This window comes from Triturus cristatus, chromosome 8 (genome assembly GCF_964204655.1).
Source record: "Triturus cristatus chromosome 8, aTriCri1.1, whole genome shotgun sequence".
In the NCBI taxonomy this organism is placed as follows: Eukaryota; Metazoa; Chordata; class Amphibia; order Caudata; family Salamandridae; genus Triturus; species Triturus cristatus.
In genome coordinates, this window is record NC_140591.1 from 275,196,250 (window position 1) to 275,219,443 (window position 23,194).

At 48.5% G+C, this 23,194-nt stretch overlaps 1 protein-coding gene and 1 long non-coding RNA gene across 2 annotated transcripts in view; one reads left to right on the forward strand and one right to left on the reverse strand.

Annotated features, from left to right (window-relative positions):
• ACAT1 (acetyl-CoA acetyltransferase 1) overlaps positions 1–6,706 on the forward strand; it is a 122,894-nt gene extending 116,188 nt beyond the window's left edge. Inside the window, exon 12 of the mRNA XM_085621510.1 lies at positions 6,307–6,706. Within this exon, the coding sequence (XP_085477636.1) occupies positions 6,307–6,427 (121 nt within the window). The 3' untranslated portion in view covers positions 6,428–6,706. The remainder of the gene's footprint in view (positions 1–6,306) is intronic.
• The window catches only part of LOC146801972 (uncharacterized), a 54,175-nt gene extending 32,916 nt beyond the window's left edge, over positions 1–21,259 (reverse strand). Inside the window, exons 1-2 of the long non-coding RNA XR_014967677.1 lie at positions 21,013–21,259; positions 20,323–20,413 (exon numbers count right to left, since the gene is read on the reverse strand). This is a non-coding gene — a long non-coding RNA (uncharacterized LOC146801972). The remainder of the gene's footprint in view (positions 1–20,322; positions 20,414–21,012) is intronic.
• Positions 21,260–23,194: the final 1,935 nt, after the last annotated feature.

Sequence of the window (23,194 nt, forward strand, 5' to 3'; positions counted from 1 at the left end):
TCCCCTCCCTCCCCTCCCCCCCAACTTAGTTTTATGAGGCTATATGCCTCATATTTGAATGACCTGAACCTCTGGAGTGCCTTTCGACCCTACGGGTGTGGGAGAGGCCGCTACTGGTTCTCCGCCATAGGGTTCGCCTCGATGCAAGTCAGGCCCCTTATATCCGGTGTTAGATCCAGAACAGGATCGTCCGCAATACCACAACCTTCCCACACCCTTACAGACGTCCTCTCCTTGGTGCCTGGTCCAAACCCTGCACAGGGGGCTCCTGTGCACAGGACAATTGCCCACCACCATTGCCCTGCTCCCGGGGACCCCACCCCCAAGAGCTTGGTGGTCCAAGCCTCCACTTCTAGGATCAATCCTGGTCCCTTCCCTGCAACTCAAGGAATCTAAAAGGCAGGATAGCTCCGGTAACTGAACTTTCTCTTCCATCAATCTAGGACTGCGGTTGTTGAACAGTGCATGCCTTTTAGAATGATACCAGCACACTGTGTTGGATTCGGTTGCGCAAGTGCTCCCCATAGTCTTCGAGGAGGCCCAAGCCATACTCTTGCAAGCAATTGCCGATGAGTGAGATGCAGCAAAGTTCACCATCCGATTTAGACTTGACACAGCTGACTCGCAGGGCAGAGTGATTTCATCGTATGTGCCATTGAGATGCCACGCCTGGCTGAGAACTGCTGGCTTTGCGGGGGTGCCCAAGCCTCGCTCATGGACATCACCTTCAATGGCTGTAACCTCTTTGGAGAGGAGGCAGACTCAGTGCTGGAAAGCTTCAAGGATAGTAGTGCTATGGGCAGGTCCTTGGGCCTATCCGTGGCCCCTCGCCAACCCCAGTCTTCCTTTCACCCCTTCCGTGTCTGGAGGCGCAGTTCTCACTGGTAATGTGGGAACACAAGCCAAAGGCACTCCCCTGGCAACCGCAGTCTCCAAACCCCTTTAGTTTACCCTCTTGCCAGCATGGGCACCCAATATGCAGAAGGATCCGCCATAACCTGCCCCACTGGAAGTCAAGAACATCTGACAAATAGGTTTTGGAAATCATCCTGAAGAGTTCCTCCATCCCTTTCCTGGAAGGCCCTCTTCCCTTGCCACCCACTTACTACAGGTTGATGGAGGACCATCAGAAATAGGTTGTGGTTGCTATTCCTGCTACTTTATGGTGACTTGCTACTTCTCAACTTCTTCTTGAAAAAGGAGAAGTAAACAATTGCTCACTGTAACTCTGGACCCGTCTGCCCTGGATCCTTGGGACTGGATGGTGGTGTTGGACTTGCAGGATGCATATTTCCACATCCCCGCTCTGCTGGCCCAAAAGCACTACCTGCAGTTCACTTCCTGTTTGCCATGCTCCTCTTTGACCTCACCAGCACCCTTCGGGTGTTCACGAAAGTGATGGCGGCGGTTGCAACCCCTGACCTCTGCAGATGTGCTGCAGTCTTTCCCTACTTCAAAGATTGGTTTTTGAAGGCGGGTTCGCCCCAGGCAGTTGTCTCCCACTTGCAAACTACGGCAGACCTCCTGCATTCGCTGGGGTTCACTATCAGCGTGCCCAAGTCACACCCGACTCCTGCCCAAGTCACACCCGACTCCTGCCCAAGTCACACCCGACTCCTGCCCAAGTCACACCCGACTCCTGCCCAAGTCACACCCGACTCCTGCCCAAGTTACACCCGACTCCTGCCCAAGTCACACCCGACTGCTGCCCAAGTCACACCCGACTCCTGCCCAAGTCACACCTGACTCACTCTCAAGCGCTCCCTTTTATCAGACCTTTCTATACAGTGCAGTGCAGTTACGGGCCTATCCTTCTGAACGGTGTGTTCAGGATATTCGAGCTATGATTCTTCTGTTTCAGCATCTGTCCTGGATTTTGGTGAGACTGACCGAAGCGGTTAGGCCTCATGGCCTCCTCCATCCTACTTGTAACCTATTCATATTGGCATATGAGGGCTCTGCTATGGGACCTGAAGTTTCAGCAGGCACAGCATCTGGGGAGTTTCTCCGACCTGGTCCAGGTCTGAGGGAACTGCAAAAGACTTGCAGTGGTGGCTGAACAGAGATTGCGCCAGCAGCAGACTCCTCTCCCTTCCCCACCAAGAGCTGATGGTAGTGACAGATGTGTCATTCCCGGGCTGGGAAGAACCATTTGGGAGATAAGGAGATCAAAGGACTCTGGTCTCCGGCGGAGTCTGGGCTTCACATCAACCTGCTGGAGCTCCAGGCAATTCGGTTGGCACTGAAAGCCTTTCTTGCTTCTTTCAAGGGAAGGCTAGTGCAGGTGTTCATGGAAAACACCACCGCCATGTGGTACTGCAGCAAATAGGGCTGGGTGGAGTCGTGGTCTCTTTGTCAAGAGTCCCTGCGCCTCTAGACATGGTTGGAACTTCAGGGTATTTCCCTGGTGGTTCAACATCTGGCAGGCTCTCTGAAAGCCAGGGCAGACAAACTCATCTGTCGATGCCAAGTGGATCATGAATGGCACCTCCACCCGGAGGTAGTGCAAGGGCTCTTTCAAGAATGGGAAGAGCATTGGTTAAATCTGTTCGCCACTGCTGAGAATATGCAGTGTCAGGCAGTTTTGCGCACTGGAGTTTACAAGATGGTTCTGTCTCTGAGACGCTTTTCCCCTGGAACTCTGACCTCCTGTACACCTTACTGCCGATACCATTCCTGCGCAGGTTTCTCAAGAAGATCAGGAACGACTGTCATCCTTGTGGCTCTGGATTGGCAGGGAGAGTTTAATATCCCAAGCTTCTGAGCATGAGCATTGGTCCTTAGATGAAGCTGCCCTTTGGGAGGATCTTCTGTTGTAGCAGCAAGTGAGGGTTCTGCACCTGAACCTGTGCACCCTCCTCCTTCATGCGTGGAGATTGAGCGGCAACAGTTGACAGCTTTTGACCTTCATCTCGAAGTCTGTAAAGTTATTCTGACCTCCATCAAGGTGGTAAACACCTGCCATTTGGACAAACTGATGGTGTGGTGTACATACTGAAACATTGCCCCTGCCACCCACCCCCTTTTCTGCACCATTATACCAGATTCTGCAATTTGTTATTTCTTTGGCCCAGCAGGGCTCTGCTCTGGGCACTGTTAAAGGTTATCTGTGTGCCATTTAGGTGTTGCTAGTTCAACCTCCTTTGTTCAAGTCAGCCGTTCTGTCATAGTCCTTTCAGGAATGTAGTTGCATGTTTCCACCCAGGCCATTCATTATGCCTCAATGAGATCTTAACCTGGTCCTTCCTTGCCTTCCTCATGTGTGTTCTCTATGAACCATTACACAACTTCCCACTTTGTTTGCTGACTATCAAGACAGCCTTTCTAGTAGCCATAACATTGGTTAGGAGGGTCAGCAAACTGCAGGCCCTGTATGCACATCCCCCTTATATCACCGTTTACACAGACTCTTTGAAGATTGGGGCTAAGAAAGGGAAGGCAGTGCAAAAAGAAACCATCTCACAAGGGATAGAGCTCTGCATAACGATCTGCTACACATTGGCCAAGAAGCTACCACCTAAGAGCTTGCATGCTCATTTATTAGGGACTCCCGTCTAAGGGCTTTAGCAACGCACACTAGTCTGTCAGCATTCTTTGTGGGTCTGTGCCTCCTGAATGGAAAGTCGTGAGAAAAAATAGACGTGTGTGCTGGGGTATCGCCTATATAGGCACCTCGCACATCACATCCGACACAGATGACGCTGATCTGAACCATGCCACCTACCAGCGTGCAGAGGTACTGCTAGAATATTCCCCAGTAACCAGACATTTTCCAATATAAGGAATGTAGTTAGATAAGAATCTCTACCAGACAAGGCGTTACTGAAGTAACTTGTTCTTTTACTGTCAAATACTTGAATTGCTAATTTGGGGGTATTTGAGTTCACGGTTTGCTCTACAGAAGTAGCATGAGCAGAAGTGGAGAGGTTTATTGGCAAAAAGAACATTTACCTGGGGGCAATACCAAGTAGATGCAGTTTATGACATGTCTAGCATTGCAGAGTAGCATGGGGCCTCCTGTGCGATTTCCCCCCCCTAGTCTAGGCTACACTTCCATGCTGCTCTGGGTTTGCAACAAGCTCTGCGAATTTGTGTGGCTTCGACAAAGTGCACCAGAAAAAGATGCATAGAAATAGACGACTGACTGCTGTAGGTCACTGGCTATCTTGCAGTGATGTAAATTACCTTGCACTCGATTGCTGCTGCAACACAATAAAACGTAGTACTCCATGCTATTTCCTTTTTGATTGACAGTAAGATGAATAGTGCACAGTGATCATTTTCTTGAAGTATTTCTGAATGGCATAGTTTACTCCAGCACCTCCTTTACGATTTCCATCAATGACGCTCTCCATTGGGCCATCGGAGCCAGTTCAATTCATGAATAGGACCGGATTGGCTGTTTCAGACTTATGCCCCATCTTAGCTGCCATGAGGAGCAGGTGCATCACAGCCACTGCTGGGACATCACTTTCTTTTATTGTTCTTCAGTGCTGCAGTTTGAGGGGAATAAGCTGTTCCGGGGAATAGTAGTAAGTCAACGGAGTCTACAGAATAGAGCCACATTTTAGGTATTGCTGGATAGTAGGGTCTCAAAACCTACTATGCTGGAGTCTGTCCCTTGCCTAGTGAGCTGTGCCTGCTCGGTGGTGCACACCATCAGAACATTCTCCTATGTCTTCTTTGTATTACGATCAGGGGTGTTCAAAGTGCGCATTATGTGCTTTTGTGTAATTACCCGAAATGTCTGGAAAAATTACGTGAAATACAAAACTGGTATTTGGTGCTGTAGTTTAGCGTGACATGGGCGCGAAGATGCATTTCATGTTAAAAATATTGAAAAAAACACCAGAAGTGGTTAGACAAAAGGAGCTCACGTTCTGGTTTTTCGCTTTGTTCTAGTGTGCTTTCACTACATTTTTTGCAACAAACGCCACATAATTGCGCTACGTGGCTTAAGAGCCTAACTTGCGGAATTTCCCATAGTAACCATAATGTGAAATGACTGGGTTTAACGTGCAATTATGCGGATGTAATGGAAACTTCACCCGGGCCTACCCAAGATACAGATTCCTTGGGGAGTCTTGCTTGTTGCTGTAGAAGGAGGCACCGCTCTGTGACAGGTGTGGGTGGATTGTCCTAATGAAGCATTGCACATGGTAGTGGGTGAACCAAACTCCGTTTACTCTATTCCTCACCCTTTCCCAATGTGAACACGGTAAAGAAGCTCTCAAAGTATCTGATACACCAAACGGTTGATCTAAAATGTGAAATGACTGGGTTTAACGTGCAATTATGCAGATGTAATGGAAACTTCACCCGGGCCTACCCAAGATACAGATTCCTTGCGGAGTCTTGCTTGATGCTGTAGAAGGAGGCACCGCTCTGTGACAGGTGTGGGTGGATTGTCCTAATGAACCATTGCACATGGTAGTGGGTGAACCAGACTCCGTTTACTCTATTCCTCACCCTTTCCCAATGTGAACACGGTAAAGAAGCTCTCAAAGGATCTGATACACCAAACGGCTGATCTAAAATGTGACGACACTTCCAAAAAAAAAAAAACTGACTGACCCAGTGCCCCTAGCTAAGCATGATGCCTTGTGAGTTGTTACAAAATACCAATGAAACTTCAACACACCAGTGTCTGATGGGAGACGACTGACACAAAGTTACTCTGTTTATCAACATTTAATTTAAATTTATTGCAACATATCTGGCAAAACAGCTTAAAGTGTCTTGCACAATAGGCATAAAACTGTTTTTTAGGACATGGTGTCAGTTTTTTGTCTGGGGGGGCTACGCCATGGGAAACTATTAGTAGATGACGAGGTCATGTAGAGACAATACAAGTAAAGAGATCTTAGTCTCAGGCGCGGCCTAGTGCTTCCTCTAAGGAAGCTGAAGATGACGTGGGAGAACATTATGGTTCACCAATGCACACTTACACCATCGATGTCCTACTGAACGGTCCTGTGCACCACCAAAAATGTCTTTTATTGGTTTCACAGATCACTTGCTAAGTTGGTGGGAACAAACTTGTGTCTGAGAGTCCAAGGCATTTTAATGGGAAATTGCTAAGACGTTGGCAAAGTCTTCTACTAAAATCTTTAGCAATTTTCTTCAAAAATCTGTTTTTATAAACTACATGTTGGCAAGTCTTAAAGTGAAGGTAAAGTTGCGTTACATTTCATTTCCTGTCTGTACACTTATTTTCATGTAATATTCTCGATTTGCTCAATATTTCTTAGGGTGGTAAGTGACACCATTAGTACTAAACAATATTTTTTTTCTGTTTATGTCCAGAATGTCCGGAGCAAGAATCGTCGCTCACATGGCCCATGCGCTTAAACCCGGACAATATGGTCTAGCTGGAATTTGCAACGGGGGAGGTGGAGCTTCAGCAATACTGATCGAAAAACTATAGACTTGCATGTTTTGCAGAAACTCTTGAACCAACGCGGTGTTGTTCAGCATACAAGAGACAGCAGATTCTTCCACTCTCTGTAATATTATGGGGCAGTAAAGGTTGGTGATGGTGACCGGTCAGCTAGCTCCACACTTGCACAGTCAGGGGACATTTCTGTCTGTTTTTAATGTTAAATCACATGAGTTCATCCAGACTGACATTTAGAATGCGTGTGTGATTTTTGTACAATCCTTGTAAATATTGCAAATGGCAATAAAGCATTCTCTTCTTCATATATATGAGTGTAATTCTGGCATCTCTAAAGTCGATAAACTGTCTAAATCAACGACTGAGATAGTAACTATTTAATGGTGAAACTACTTGTGCCACTACTGTCTAATTCAGGAGCCCATCCCTGTCTTAACGTTTACATGTGTTTATTGAACAATAACTTGGTGGAGCACAATACATCGCTTCAGCACAATAACTGTCACAAAACATTTCCCTCAATATTGGGCAAAAATCAGAACCACCTCATTACTGCTGAAAGAAGTAACCCGTTAAGGGCCACCCGGGTCTCTTACCTTTCCTAACAAGTGAAGAGTCGGTCAGACAGTAGAGAATACAAACAATCGTTTATTGGTAATTTACACTGCAGTGGAACTCAGTCCGATCAGCACCCACAGATGTCTGTCGAGAGGACTGCTTCCTCAACACTTGGTAATGCATATTCACTCTTCTGACAACCCCCAACCACGCCCCCAAATGGAAAGTTACTGGCCTGAGCCGTACATGAACAAAGAAGGCACAGGAGGATGTGCTGCCACCTGCACGGCGGGTCCACGTTATCACTATCTCAAGATTGCCTTGCGCAGCCTGGCTCTTCCTAACGTGGGAACAGGGCTACGAAGGAATATGGGCATGCAGAGGCAGAATGAAAATCCGATTGGCCGCACTCTGCTAGTCCTACCAGCGTGTTACCCCAAAGAATTGTGGTCCATGAAGTAGCGTCGGCGGGTACGCCTATGCCAAAAGTTTAAAATTAAAATGAGTGTCGCGTTAGCCATCCCTGGACACGTGTTTCGAGGTAGTTGCCTCTCATCAGCAGGGAGTAGGTGTGTGTGTAGGGTTGCTGCGTAGGCTGCCAAAAATATTCTCAGGTATAGTACCACTCAAGGCGCGCAGGTGCGTAGCCATGGGCTCGTCAGCCCCACCGGCTCAAGGGATGTGCTGCCACCTGCACGGCAGGTCCACGTTATCACTATCTCAAGGTTGCCTTGCGCAGCCTGGCTCTTCCTAACGTGGGAACAGGGCTACGAAGGAATATGGGCATGCAGAGGCAGAATGGTCTATTCATTAGCGAGCCGAAATCCAGCCTTGAACACAAGAGAAAAAATAGCTGAACACAGTCTTTTGTCGAGGCCAGAAATACAGAAATAAGGAGCTTGAATCAGCTACCACCTAACATGGCCTACAGAATATAAAATGGCACCACAAATGCTAACCTAAGCTTGTATTGTAAATGACTTCATAGGGCACATTTTAGGCCTAGCGGTTACTGCTAATTATAGCCTTCTAAATGCCAACATATCATAACGTAAAATCAGTCCAAGTGAGTACATAAATTGCCAAATTCTAACAGACGCTCCTTTTAGCATTATAAGGCTAACTTTCTTAGAGCTATCCGGTAAGGGTCTTTACAATTCTAAGCAGGAAAGCATAATTGTAATCTGCATTTTCTTCATTCAATAGTAATGTTAGGTAATCATGTAAGTCTTGAACATCCGGGGGCGTGGCTTCGCGCTGAAGCGAGATGGCCGCGTAAGGGAGTAGCTCCGTCCCGCATATCCCGAAACCACACTATCCGCCACACTCATCCGATCCCCGTTCACAGGCATAGCCTCCAGCAGTGGTCCGGAGCCGACCTGGCCGGTCGCTGCGGTCGCCACTGATCCATGGGGCGAGTGGTAAGCCCCGGTGTTTTGCTGCCTGCCTGGAGTGTCGGACCGGGTCCTGTGGTGCCTGACGAGCCTGAGTGACACGTGAAGGCAGGCGGCTGCTGCATCGCGAGACACCGGGGATTGGGGCCCGACCCTGGGGGAGCAGCGCCGGAGGTGGCGCAGAAGCTGTGCCCTCCACCGCGAAGATTCTGGGGGCTACAGAAACACTGAGTACCCCCCCGGCGAATCTCTGCATACCTGAGCTCAGCGGTGAGGCCTGCTGGGCCGCTTTGATCAGCGGCACGACCTGCCCTGCCCCGCCAGCAATCCCAGCTGGCTCTTTTGAAGCGAGGGGGTGTCACCCCTGGGGCGGCATCAGGGAGAGGCCGGCGCCCCTATGGTGCTGCAGGGAGAGGCTGCCTCGCACAAACAATGGCGCACACGGCCCACTGGGAGAGGAGGAGGTTGCGACATGTGTGCCTGACCCGGTTGTATTGTACACGACCTGCTGCTCACGCCACATTTCTTGTGGCTGGAGGACCCGGCTGGCTCAGGTAGGGAGATATAGCCTGTGGGTGTAGAGCGCATGGAGACGGGTTGGACATCCGAGCCTGGGACCCCACCACGAGACCCCACGCACCGGTGGTTGTGGGTCGAAGATCGCGGTCCTTCGCCCCCCCCCCCCCCCCCCCCCTCTCTCTCTGCGAAAGCCCACGCGCCCAAATCTCTCAACTTACATAGACCATTGAGCCGGCCCGGGTGTGGAGGTGAGGGGAGAAGACCTGCATATCCCCCACCCGTGACGCAGAACGTCTGTGACATGGCCAGTGCGCCCTGCGCGCGGGTTGGAGAGTGCGGAGTGGTGGATCCGTAGTCAACATGAGTGGAAAGGGCACCAAGCAGTCACAGCAGAGCAGACTGGACAAATACACCTTTTCTAAGCACCGACCGGGGATGCAGAGGATGGCCCCCCCCCCTGCCTCACCTTGAAGGACGTCATGGAGGCGATAGCCGGTGTTCGCACCTCAATGGAACAGAGAACGGATGCCATCGCGGTGGAGAAGACTCTCATTAGAGCAGATTTTGCAAAAATGAGTGAGAAGGTCCAGCAGCTCCTAGTAACTACGACAAGCCTTGTTGACGATGTCTCGCAGATCCAGACCGAACTCCGCGATCTGCAAACCTTCAGAAAATATGCAGAGGACAAGCTCGATGACTACGAGGGGCGCTACCGGCACAACAACATACGAATTATTGGTGTGCCGGAGAGGGCGGAGGAAGAGACGTCTTAGCTCTTTGTCGAAGACCTGATACTTAACCATCTTTGCCCTAAGGGCCTGTCCAAGTTCCTTGTCGTAGAACAAGCCCACACGACTGGCTCGAGTGATAACAACACTGGTACACCCGGATCAATCGGGCTTTATGCCCCACCGTAACACGGCCCTTAATTTGTGCAGGGTTCGTGGAGTGCTGGGGAGGGCTGAGACTATTAATGAGCCGGCTGTGATAGTGTCACTAGATGCCTCCATGACTTTTGATACCATAGAGTGGCCATACCTGCTGGCTGTCCTCGCCAAATGGGGTTTGGGCCTGTCTTTATAGCATGGGTTAGACTCCTATACTCGGAACCTATGGCCCAGGTGATAGTCAACAATAAGCGATCAGACCCATTCCAGCTGCACCGAGGGACCAGACAGGGGTGCCCATTGTCCCCTCTACTGTTCGTCCTCGCCCTGGAGCCCCTGGTGGCCTGGATCCGGGCAGACCCGATGATTCGCGGTTTGAGGTGGTCGAAAGACTGGGAGGACCGAATCTCGCTTTATGCTGATAATGTACTCCTCCATCTAGCCTCCCCTAAAAAGTATTTAATCTGTGTGCTGGATATTTTCACAATATTTGGCAAATATTCGGGTTATTCAATTAATTGGAGCAAGTCACTCATATATGTACTGAGTCTCCCCCATTGCCCAGAACTTGCCCGATGCAGATGGTGAGGGATGGTTTCCGTTACCTTGGAATCTTTATCACTGCTGATCCTAAACTCCGATAAGAGCGGAACCTGGACCCGCCCCTGCAGCGCCTTAAAAGGGATGTGCCTGGTTGCAGGACCCTGCCGCTCTTGCTGTTGGGTAGGGCCGCACTATTTAAAAATGATGTCCCTTCCCCGGCTGCTATATGCCCTGCAAAACTATCCAGATCCGGTCCCAGCACGATACTTCTGAGAAATTGAGGGGCTACAGAGAGCTGTTGTGGGAGGGAAGGCCCAGAATAGCACTTAACAAATTGGTCCTGAACTGGTACGATGGAGGTATCGGCCTCCCTGACATTCGGAAATATTATTGGGCATCCCACCTGGCTGCCATTAACACTGCACTTATCGCCAGCCCGATGACCCAGCTTTTGCCATGGACAGGTGGCAACTGCCCGGAGGAAACTATAATAGAGCCCGGTATTCCAACCCTCGGAGACTCTCCCTTACTGGCCCCACCAAGCACTCTGTTCTGATTTGGCATTCTGTCAATAAAAGCTTAGGTTGGGACTGGAAGCTCACACTGGCGACGCCTCTGTGGGACTCCGAGCGGCTAGGTAATCTTTGGTCCAAGAAGGGCTTTGATAAATGGGACCTGATTGGTATATCCCGTCTGGGATATCTCTGGGTGAAGGGTGATATGGTTGCTTTTGCCACGCTCCAACAGCAATTCGATCTCTCCCGTATGGAATACTTCCACTATCTGCAGATTCACCATGCCATCACCGCGTCCCTGCAGAAAGGCACAATCCCCCCTGAATCCTCACCATTAGAGGACTGCTTACTAGACGGCTACCTTCCCCTAAAAGCGATCTCTCTTACATATGAGAAACTGATTAATAACACCCCTGACCCACTTGAGTGCTTACGTGAGTGCTGGGGGAGAGACGGACTGGAGTTTGATGACGAAGAGTGGCGGGAGGCAGTTGCCTCCCCTAGGGAAGTGGCAATCTCGGCACGTCTGCGAATGGTCCAGCTCAAGATACTACACAGAACATACATCCCTGGGCCCCAAATTGGTCCACATGGGGAGGAGGGAGACTGCAGACGCAACTGTGGGCACGTAGGTACCTTCATCCACATGATATGTGAATGGAATCAGATACAAAAGTATTGACGGGAACTATATGCAGTGATGGAAGAACTGAATAAAACCATCCGTCCGGAGGCTGAAAGATGTCTCTTAAATATGTGGGTACCCACTGACTTAACAAGTATGGAGAGGCTTTGGGCTACGTTGGGAGCAATGGTGGCCAAACGAGATATAGCCCGGCAGTGGGGAGCGGCTGCTCCAACTCTGGCTTCCTGGAAGAGGAGTCTAGACTGGTGCATGTTTAGGGAGAAGACTGTATACGTAGCTCGAGGATGCCCCAGAAAGTGGTCCGCAGTGTGGTCTAGGTGGAACGACTATCGGAGAGGAATTTGCGTAGCCCGCATACACACCTCAGAGGAGAAACCATTGTCCCCTTGATGCAACTCAAATGATAACTTATCACCACCGTAATAATGTATGTTGTCTGACTGTAATCACCATTGTCATTTTCATAACAAATGTGCTGATGCCAACTGTCCTTTTCCTTTGTTTACGCCTAAAAAAAAGATATAAAAAAAAAAAGTCTTGAACCTCTTGCATCATCATACAAGTGACTTTAGCATCATTTTTGTTTTTTGTTATTTTGGGTGTAGGCGTCAGGTTACCCACACAGTAAGAACAGACTGGAAGGCAATTAACACACAGGCAGCATGAGAAAATGATACCTACAATGAGCAACAGGGTAAGAAGTAACTTTCAACCCCAAGTAGTTAGCAAATCCCAGATCCACCCAGATAAAGACCACGTCCCATTCTCTTGGTGAATGTCGGAAGCAAGCTTGTACAATTTCTGTATGGCTGCATATACATTTGGGGTGTGGTCTAGTATGTAAACACAACTACTGCTGATGACGCGGCAGGCTCCACCCCTATCGGCAAGTATGACGTCTAGCACATCCAATTTTGAAGAGCAACAAGCCTGGTAGCTTGAAGCTCGGCTGTAATATTGGTCTGATCCCTGCAGTAGTATTAATAACCCCTTCCTCTACTCTAGTGAGGCGACGAATACTTGACTTTTGTACATGGGACCCCGGAAAGGCAGAATACCCTTCATTGCGTCAGTACATTGCTGCAAGGTAGAATCTGTTTGGTCTATATCTTCTGTATCGATAACTCTTTTGACCTGAGGCAGGTGTACATCCCTTTGCAGTAGCCTATGATCTTTGTGCTAATTGCATGGTGCAATATATACAGGGGGCAACAGAAAAGAGACATAACATATACCAGAGCAGCCCTTAGGGAGCCATATATATGCTTGAGACCCACAGACAAAGTATACATTATGGGGCAGGAGTCACTCTCGTCTTCCGTCTGCGCCCAGCTCACCCGGCTATCAGAGAAGGCGATGAAATGGGGCACACGTTCAGTTTTGTGGTCTGCGATGCCCTCACTCACCCAGCGGTCGTAAGGGAGCGGGAGGGGAATCATGCGGGTATGCGAGGCATGGATCCAGTGCTTCCTTCCGTCAACTCTCACTACCGTACGAGTGGCGAGAAAGACCAGAAAGTGTCCTAGCCAGCGAGGCTCCAGACAGTTCTTCCTCTGGAGTTGCGGATCAGGACATAGTCTCCAGGCTGCAGCTGATGCCCAGGCCCTTCGGGTACTGGCCGTAGTGTCTCCTGGACCTGTTGATGAATATGGTGTAAGTCTTTAATCGATTCATAAAGGTAGTCCACAAGCAAAGGGTACTCTATCTCGGAGAAGCGTCTGGGGCGTGGGATGCCCTATACGTTTGCAGGGCTGCCAAAAAACACCTTGTATGGGGACAACCCTGTCTTAGAATGCGCTGTCACCCTAATAGATAACAAAGCTAAGGGTAGAGCATCTGGCCACTGCAATCCTGTGCTTTCCTTTGTTTTGGATAACCAGTTTGAGAGTACCATTGTACTTCTCAACCAAACCTGCTGATTGGGGGTGATTTGCTGCATGAAATTTCTGTTTAATGTGTAGACTGTCACACACCAGTTGTATGACCCTTGAATTGAAGTGACTTCCAATGTTACTCCAAATCAAGCACGGCAAACCAAACCACAGGAAGAACTCCTTCAGGAGGGCCTTCGCCATTGCTGTATTCTTCTGGAGGGGGGGGGGGGGGGGAGGTAGGCTTCAATCCATTTACTGAACGCACAAACCACTACCAATACATACTTCAAATTGTTCACTCGTTCCATTTCGATAAAATCCATCCGGAGGACCTTCAAAGGGAAGGAAGGCGGTGCAAAATTACCAGTGGGTGTAGGGGTGCCCTTCTTAGGATTGTGCATCATGCAGATCATATAATTTTTCACGAAATGAGAAGCTACTTTGGGGATATTGTCATTCTGCCATACGGGGTCTAACACCTTACATATTCCCTTTGTGGGTTGGGCCATGTGCCATAGTGACAACAGGGAGCACATGTGCATTGGGCAACATCCATCTTTGTTTCCCTGAAAGATCTGTCCAACACCCATCCTCATCTAGACGCCCCGTACTCTCCTGCCATATTGCCAACTCATCCATAGTTGCCTTACTCTAGCTCCTTGACATTGTCTAGTGTGTCCTTAAACATCCCGTTTTCAGGCACCCACCTAGCTGGGCCTGCGCCAAACATCTTTTTTATCTTTGATCTTACTGTCTCCTTCGCTGTCTGATCTGCAAACGCATTTCCTCTACCTACATCATCAGTAATCACCTTATGTGCACTACACTTCACTATTGCTACTCTTTGTGGAAGTGTCAGGGCGGATAAAAGTCTATGTATCAAGGGGCCATTCTGTATTCGTAAACCATGTGATGTTAAGAACCCTCTCTCCGCCCAGAGGCACCCAAAGTTATGAGCAACCCCAAAGGCGTACTGGCTGTCAGTATAAATATTGACAACCAGTCCTTCACTTAACTCACAAGCCCGAAAAAGGGCAATAGGCTCTGTAGCCTGGGTTGAATGATATGGAACACATGATGTTTCAACAACTGTATGCAGCATTGTTATCGCATACACTGTAGTAGTGGTGCCATCTGGTAACTTAAAACAAGAGCCATCGACATATAATTCCCCTTGTAGGTCAGATAGAGAAACGTCAGTCAAGTCTACTCGTCCCTTCATCTCTTCCTCCGTACGATACACACGATCGTGCACATCGGCATCTCCATCCGTCGAAGGGAGGGGTAGTAACCTGGCTGGATTTAGAGTGGCACATCGTTTGATGGTAATGTGTGGTGCAAATAAGGTTAGTTCATAGCCAGTCAAACGTGCACTAGTAAGGTGCTGTGTCCTTGTTTTGTTTAGGTGCGTATCCACAGCATGAGGTACCATAACTGTGAGGTCAGTATCAAGAACGAGCCCCGCCAATTGTCTGAGAGCTGCCATGGCAGTCTCTATCAGACAGCTCGGGAGAGCTCTGGCGACGTTATCCAGGATAGCGGAAAAGTAAGCGCAAGGCCTTTGCTTACCACCAAAGGCCTGTGTTAAGACAGAGCGCACAGCCAGCCGTCTCATGTACATAGAGCACAAACGGCTTCTGATAGTAAGGCGTACCAAGCACATGAGCAGAGCAAAGCGCAACCTTTAACTGTTCAAAAGCTTGCTGGAATGCAGGTGTCCAAGGTAACGGTTCATACACATCTTTAGTGGTTAACTGGAGTAGGGGTTTTGTTAGTAGGGAGTAATTAGGGATCTAGTGATGGCAGTACGAAGTAATGCCAATAAACGCATGCACATCACGTTGGGTTTTAGGGACAGGCATGTTAGGTATAGCAGCAATGTGCTCAGGCGTTAGTCTACGACCCTCCTTTGACAGTAGGCGACTGAGGTAGGTGACCTCCTGTCGACAATACTGGAATTTGGAAAGGGACTCTTTATATCCATCCGGTGTCAAGTGCAGCAATAATTTAACAGTCGTGTCTTTGCAGAAGCCACTAAGAGGTCGTCGACATACTGTAAAAAGACATGACCAGAGTGGAGTGTCAATGAATCCAATTGCCCCTTCAAAGCTTGACTATAAATACTAGGGCTGTCCGTATAGCCTAGAGGAGCACGACAGAATTAGAAGCTCCTGCCAGCTATGGAAAATCCAAACCGATACCTACTATCTGGATGGATTGGAACGCTAAAAAAAGCATTTTTCAAATCGATCACGGAGAAAGATTTCGCTGGGGGAGGAATAGTCACTAACAATGTAGTGATGTCAGGAACCACAGGATATTGAGGGATCACAATCTTATTGATCGCGCGCAGGTCAATGACAAAGCGGTAAATATCAGGATGAGCATCAGGGGCATCAAAGGGAGCCTTCTTAAGGATAGGAAGAACAGGGCTATTGCAAACATTTGCCACTGTCTCCTCAACCACCCCTGTCCTTATCAAATCCCGAATTATTTGCAAGATTGCTTTCTCCCCTGCCTGTGGTATCTTATACTAGGGAAGACGCGGTAGTACAGCATTAGCCTTGATCTTGATAGAGACAGGTGGTATTCGCAACAACCCCATGTCCGTATCCCCTGTAGCCCATAAAGTACACGGTACATCCTTGAACTCGGCAGGGAGGGGGGCATCTTTAGTAAAACATTGTTTTGCACTAACCACCTTTGGGCCAATTGTCATATAAACACCAGCTGGCGAACAGAATATAGTCGCATGTACCTTTTTTCAATAAGTCTAATCCCATCAGATTTTCCCCACAATTCGTTGTCAGTAAAAACGGGGAGTCAACCATAAAAGGGCCTATAGTCAAGGCAAGGGACTTGGAAATGGGGCTCACAACTGGCACGCCAGAAAAACCTACCGAAACGTTATGTTGGCCATATAGAGCTGCTCCTGGGACCAGCGAACGAGAAGCAGAGCTATTCATACCACCATATCAATTAGGAATGTCTTTGTCGTACCATGTATGTCTGCGCTGACATAAGGTCCACGCTGATCTACAGGCACTGAAACTGGTCCCTCACCCTGTCCCTGGCAATCCTAGCTGTAGGACAATCCCGTCACGTCATCCATATCATAATCATCATGGTAATATTGCCCTCCTCGAGCATCATCAAAATAGTTCCTTTTCTGATGACCCACCGACAAATCCGCACTCTGCAGGTCATCGCGGCTGCCTCCACCACGTCCACGTCCTCCATAACCCCGACCTCGTGGGGCCGCAACCTTATGCAACAATTCCGGACACTTACTTCTCCAATGCCCCTCCTTTTTACAATACGCACATTGGTTTAGTCCAACAGGTGCGTCCGCAATACTAGTTCTATTTGCCTGAGGCAACTGCTGAACCAATCTCAAACCACCTCTTCCCCTGCCATTGCCCCTTGTCACTTGCTGCATTAACACTTTCATCTTCAGGTCCTTCATTTTACTAAATACGGTGGTATTGGTAATAGGTAATAGGCGCCTGTAGGTAATTCACCAGGTATTTGTGGAGATTATATTAGTAACAGTGCTCAAGGGTTAGGGAGAACCACCTGCCTCCCTCAGTTATTGTGGCAAAAGCAACAAAGAGTCATCATATATGTACCCAAGCACACGCAAAATTTCAGTTTTACAGTTAGTGAATTAGATTGCACATGAAACACAATAAATCAATCTTTGGTTTCTTTCTCGTATCTTTCTTCTTTTTAATAATTCCGTTTGTACAGTAGTTCCCAAGCCAACACGTGTTTCGTCGCCTTCGTATGATCGTACATGCGACTTGTTCACGGCTGAACACTTTTTTCGTATTGCGGTTTATAGTGCGACGATATTTCCAAGTCACACTAATCCTATGGCGTGAGGGGAATTCTTAATGAGGGCTGCACTTCGATATCACGAAGCCTCCAAAATTGTTTAACTTGTGGTCCCAATCTCTGGACTGTATAAAATACGCTGCCGAAGGACGCAGCTTCCTCCTCATGCCGGACTCGCAATACGAAAAAAGTGTTCAGCCGTGAACAAGTCGCATGTACGATCATACGAAGGCGACGAAACACGTGTTGGCTTGGGAACTACTGTACAAACGGAATTATTAAAAAGAAGAAAGATACGAGAAAGGAACCAAAGATTGATTTATTGTGTTTCATGTGCAATCTAATTCACTAACTGTAAAACTGAAATTTTGCGTGTGCTTGGGTACATATATGATCTTCAGGTCCTTAACCTTTTTTTCCACCTTTTCCTTCTCCTCATTCTCACGATGCTCATAATACTGCGCCATACTCAATAGTACCAATGGGAGGAAGTAGTCCAAGTACTCTCCGAAGCTTGCAGCCGAGCCGCGATCTCGGGAAGCAGGTTCGTAACAAATCTGTTAACAAACAATCAGGCACCACCCTCCACCAACAAGTCTTGGCCATTGAAGTCCAAGAACACCCCTTCAAACCTAGTAAAGAAAATCAGACATATTTTAATCCTTCTTCTGACGGCACGCTCCTAACTTGTCCCAATCAACTCGTTTAGGCGGAATAAGGGAACGCATATAAGTAATGATACGGCCTGGCAAGGCTAATATTTCAGCCCTCGGCTTCTCACCATGCTTCCGGTCTTTATCCCATGCCCTTATCTCATTCCAAGTCCTCCTTAGTTCTACAAAATGATCCTGCGCTTGCACCTGTCTCCATATATCCACCGGTACCGAGAGTCCAAAAAACAGCTCAATATAAGCTAGCGTCATTACTATAGAGGAGGCCGCCTTTGTCAACTCCTTATAGTAGGCTGTTGGATTCTTCCTAGTATCTGGCAACTGACTTTTAAGTGATAGTACCTCAGTCCTCTTCCAAGGAGTGTAAATCCATTGTTCCTGAAAATGAGCCTCTACCCGTTGCTGAATCACAACGTTTGCTGCATTACGCTGCTCTGGGATCTCGGGATGGTAAATGGGGTGTACCTCCCTCATTGGGAATCAGGTTTGTAACATTGCTAAATACATCATTGGGGGCCAAATCAGTAACGTACACTCTATCTTGAATGTCATATATAATCTGTGGCGCTACACCATTAATACACTGTTCCCACAATCCTATTAGCGTTGCCGACATGTGTTTAAGAGCATGCTGCTGTACAAACGGCTCATAATCTTTCATTACACTCCATACATCTTCCACACTGTAAATCTGATTCCTGGCCCACTGCGCAGCCTGGTCAGCCACCATTCTTTTCTCCTTGTTTCCAACATCCAATCTCATCAATGCTCTTCCCATCCCTTCACGCGCTGCTGCCCAATTTCCCTCAACCTCTCCACGCACTGGTGTCCCAACATTTAGCAGCATCAGAGTTGACACACTGGGGGGAGACAGAACAGATGAAGAAGCAGGTAGCAGCGTTAACAATGGCTGTGAAGAAGGGGTGAGAGAAAGGGAAACAACCGGTGTAGAAGCTTCAGACCGAATAGGAGAGGTAGCGTCCCCCACACCGGCAGCTGACACAGACAAAGAGGAAGCAGGCGGGGCAGAGGCCGAAGCCTCTGACCCAGAGACAGGAAGACCTGCAGCGGCAAGTGCAGGGTCTGGGGGTTGGGATGCTGGAACAACAGGGTACACCCTCTGCGGGGCATAAGGAGGTGGGGGTCGGGTATCTAATAGCTCTTCCACAAAGGCATCACCTTCGTCTTGAGCTACATAACATTTATCACTCTGCAAACAAAACTTCCTATCAGCCGCAGGCCTTTTCAAGAGTAGACCGAATTTCCAGATGGCCTAGCAGAGCTTTCGCAAACACTCTGTACCTCGAGGGTCCGCAGAGCCACCAAGTTCGAACAAACTAGAATTCAAAATAGCACCATATTCATTGCAAGACAGAATAAACTCACCTGGGACACACAGGCCAAGCAAAATTATTCTCCATTGCCGACTCTTCGGACCAAACGGTTAAATCCATGGGTTCTTAGGACCCCAGCCCGGGCGACCGCTAGATGAGGAGCCGCCCGATCAGACAGGCGGGCAGCTGCGAGTGCATAACGCTATCGTATAGGGTACTCTGATCCGCCCAGACATAACCCCATCCTCCTTAAACCCGATTACGGGTGAGGATGGGACACCCAATGGAGGGACCCCACGTTGGGCGGCAACTGAAGGAAGTTACCCGTTAAGGGCCACCCGTGTCACTTACGACCACCTCTTAGCCTTCCTAACAAGTGAAGAGTCTGTCACACAGTAGAGAATACAAACAATCGTTAATTGGTAATTTACACTGCAGTGGAGCCCAGTCCAATCAGCACCCATAGATGTCTGTCAAGGGGATTGCTTCCCCAACACTTGGTAATGCATATTCTCTCTTCTGACAACCCCCAACGGAAAGTTACTGGCCTGAGCCGTACATGAACAAAGAAGGCACAGGAGGACGGGCTGCCACCTGCACGGCGGGTACACGTTATCACTATCTCAAGGTTGCCTTGCGGAGCCTGGCTCTTCCGAACGTGGGAGCAGGGCTAAGAAGGAGGATAGGCATGCAGAGGCAGAATGGTCTATTCATTAGTGATTCGAAATCCAGCCTTGAACACAAGAGAAAAAATAGCTGAACACAGTCTTTTGTCGAGGCCAGAAATACAGAAATAAGGAGCTTGAATCAGCTACCACCTAACATCGCCTACAGAATACAAAATGGCACCGCAAATGCTAACCTAAGCTTGTATTGTAAATATGACTTCATAGGGCACATTTTAGGCCTAGCGGTTACTGCTAATTTAAGCCTTTTAAATGCTAACATATAATGTAAAATCAGTCCACGTGAGTACATAAATTGCCAAATCCTAACACTGCATTAACCCTTCACGGTAACCTCTTTGCCGCAAACCATGTGTTCTTGTGACTCTGCTGCCCAGTGGTCTTACAAGCAGGAAAGAAACGGAGAGTCAAAAAGCAACATCATAACTCATCCACACTTAGCAACCACTGGAAACACTCACCTGCCCAGTCTTTCCAAGAGGATAATGAGCTGGAATAGGCCGCCTCATGCTGCACCTCGCCCTTTTAGCCATGGCGTCCAAACTCCAGATACTGCAGTGCAGGTAAAAATGTGTGTCAGCCAGAACCTATGGAGACTCTTCAGAAATGCCCTTGCAGACTTGACCCACATTTACTAATGATTAGTGCTTGTGCAATGCAAAAGGTAGCATCTATTTACTTTTATGTGTGGGTCTCAAAGAGAGTCATTCGTGAGAACATATAGAATTATAGATGCTCGACAGTGACTCACAGGGGTATTTTTCATGGATGAGTTCTGAGTGACATCAAATAGACAAGAGCGAAGCTTGAGTTACCTGTGAGTTCACTAAGATGAAAAACATCTCCATTAATCATTTTTACCCGGTTGTAATGTTCTGTTCTGTATGGCCCCAACATCATCTGTCCCTGCTTTCAACTACTACTCGGGGGAAGAGGGGTAATCGGAGAGCCATACATACCAGGGCCACTCTTCTTTGTCAAAAATGTAAATATAAAAAAACCTCAAGAAAATCCTGTCCTTCTGCTACTACCCCAAACCACTCTGTATGCCCTCTCCTCTAGATGATGTGCTCCCTGGTTTCCAGCACTGCTCTGACAGGCTCCTATAGATACCAGCCCCGCAGAAATTCCTTTAACTGTAGGAGATTTACCTGAAGCAAGATGGCGGTAGCGTGAATGCCGTAGTGAGCTCCTCTCCTTCGCTCTGAAGCACCCTTGACAAGAGCGGTTCAAACTGCAGACTACGGCCGGCTGCTTCTGGGTTCCTTAGCGGGTGTTGGGCTCACGAATGCCCTGGCTGAGTTCAGTCGAGCGGCTTGTCTTTTTGCCGCAGAAGGTGGCACAGGACAACGTATTCGCATTGAGGAGTCTGGGGGCTGCCGGATAGGCTGTGACGGCCTGGAGGAGGCCGATTAAAGTGCTGGTGAGAGCAGCGCAGTCATTGCGCTCCACCCTGAGGCTGTGGGTGAGTACTGCAGCTGCTCTGGGAGACAGGCTGGATCTGGCTCCCTCTACTGTGAATAGTTCTAGAGTGACAGCGGGGCAAGCTAAGGATGCTGTGGGACGTAATTCACCGCAAGCACAAGGTTTCAGGCTGGAGTCTCCCTTAGTTCCTGGCGGACCGGTAGGCAAGCCTAATGAGTCTCGTAATGTGAAGAAGCAAGCAGACAATGGACGGACTGGGAGACGGAGGAATCAGGCCGAGAGCACTGCTGGGTGGAAAGCGATAAATGTGAAAGCATTGGAAAGAATGGGTCGTAGCCTGAGAGGGGGACAATCCAACTGCGTTATCTGTACCACCCCCAGCCAGCTATTACTGATTTTTTTTTAAACTAGGGATGGTATTCAAGAACCTCATAATGAACCCCAAGGTAATTCTGGCAGTTCTGATCCGGTGATAGCTGCCCACAGTGTGAGCGCATGTCTGGGGGATTTCACAGGGGAAACCCCTTTAATTCATAAGGAAGCTCAGGAGGAGAAGGATATGAATATGGATATGGATATGAATAGTAAAGATGCCGGGACAGAAATAGAATGTGGCGCCATTCGGAATAATGATACCAGAGCTTTGCCTGACCTTCAAGTCTGTGGGCTAACACTTCTACCTGATGGGGCCTCGGGGGGGGGGGGGGGGGGCAGTAGACACAAGTCCTGAAGAATTTTCTGCAGTAGTTGGTGAAATTATCTCCGATGGTACAGACCAGTTTTTTTTCACTTTCTGAGGAATCACTATCAGGCGCAACAGACACAGATTATAGCGGAAACAATGATATCTTCGTCAGGCTCTAACACTCTTGAAGTACCCGAGACTGCCTTGAAGTGACGGAAACATCGGATGAATTCTAAAGGGTCTAAAGGCCACACTGAGACTGAGACCGAGAAGAATAAGGGAAGGCGACTAGTAGGCTCTGGTCTGAAGTGGGACTATTCCCACACAAGGATAATAGGACCTGCGGAGCCTGCAGATTTGGCAACCGAAAGCTCCCCGGTGCACCCCAGGCTAAGGGAACACCCGATATGTGTATGTGTATGATTTTGGAATCTATGAAGGAACATCGCGCTGAGACTCGGGCTGATGGAAAGAAGGCAAGACATGCTTCAAAGAAAAGTGCGGAAAGTCGGCAAAGTCTGTGCAGAGATTAGAGAACGGATTAACTTTCTGGAAGAAAGAACTACTGTGGTCGAAAAAGAACTGTCTGACCTGAAAGAGGGAACAAAAACTCATGATGCTCAGCTCACCGACGCTATGTGAAGCTGGAAGATATGGAGAATCGGCTGAGGAGGAATAACCTCCGCTTTCTTGGGATCAAAGAAGGCTTGGAAGGGGAAGACATTCGCTCTTTTATTTTAGATCTTCTTAAGGAGGCCTTCCCTGAGTTAACTGGGTGCGTATTGGGAACGGGAAATCCAGAGGGTCCACCGATTCCCATTTACTCGGCATAAAAATTCTGGTTGAGATCTAAACCAACCAAGGGCCATTCTGTTTTTATTTGGCAATTATATCCTTAGACAAGATATACTTGAGAAAGCTTGCCCCGAGGCTAGAAGGCAGTATAAAGAGTCTTCTTTTTTTGTACGCCCTGATTTTTGTCACGTTACCGTGGAACGCAGATGGCGACTTCAGCAATTAATTAAGCCCTTTCAAGATGCGGGATTTGAGGCATTTTTGCTGGCTCCTGTAAGAAAGTGGGTTTCTGTTGCAGTCCCACCCCCCCCGTCCCCCCGTATTTTTTTGCCTAATAGCTGATGCACTTTTCCTTGTTGTGCCCTGGGCTCCTGCCAATCAGGTGCCCAGGGCCTGTGTTCCTTCCCTAAAAACTGCCTAACAGCCAA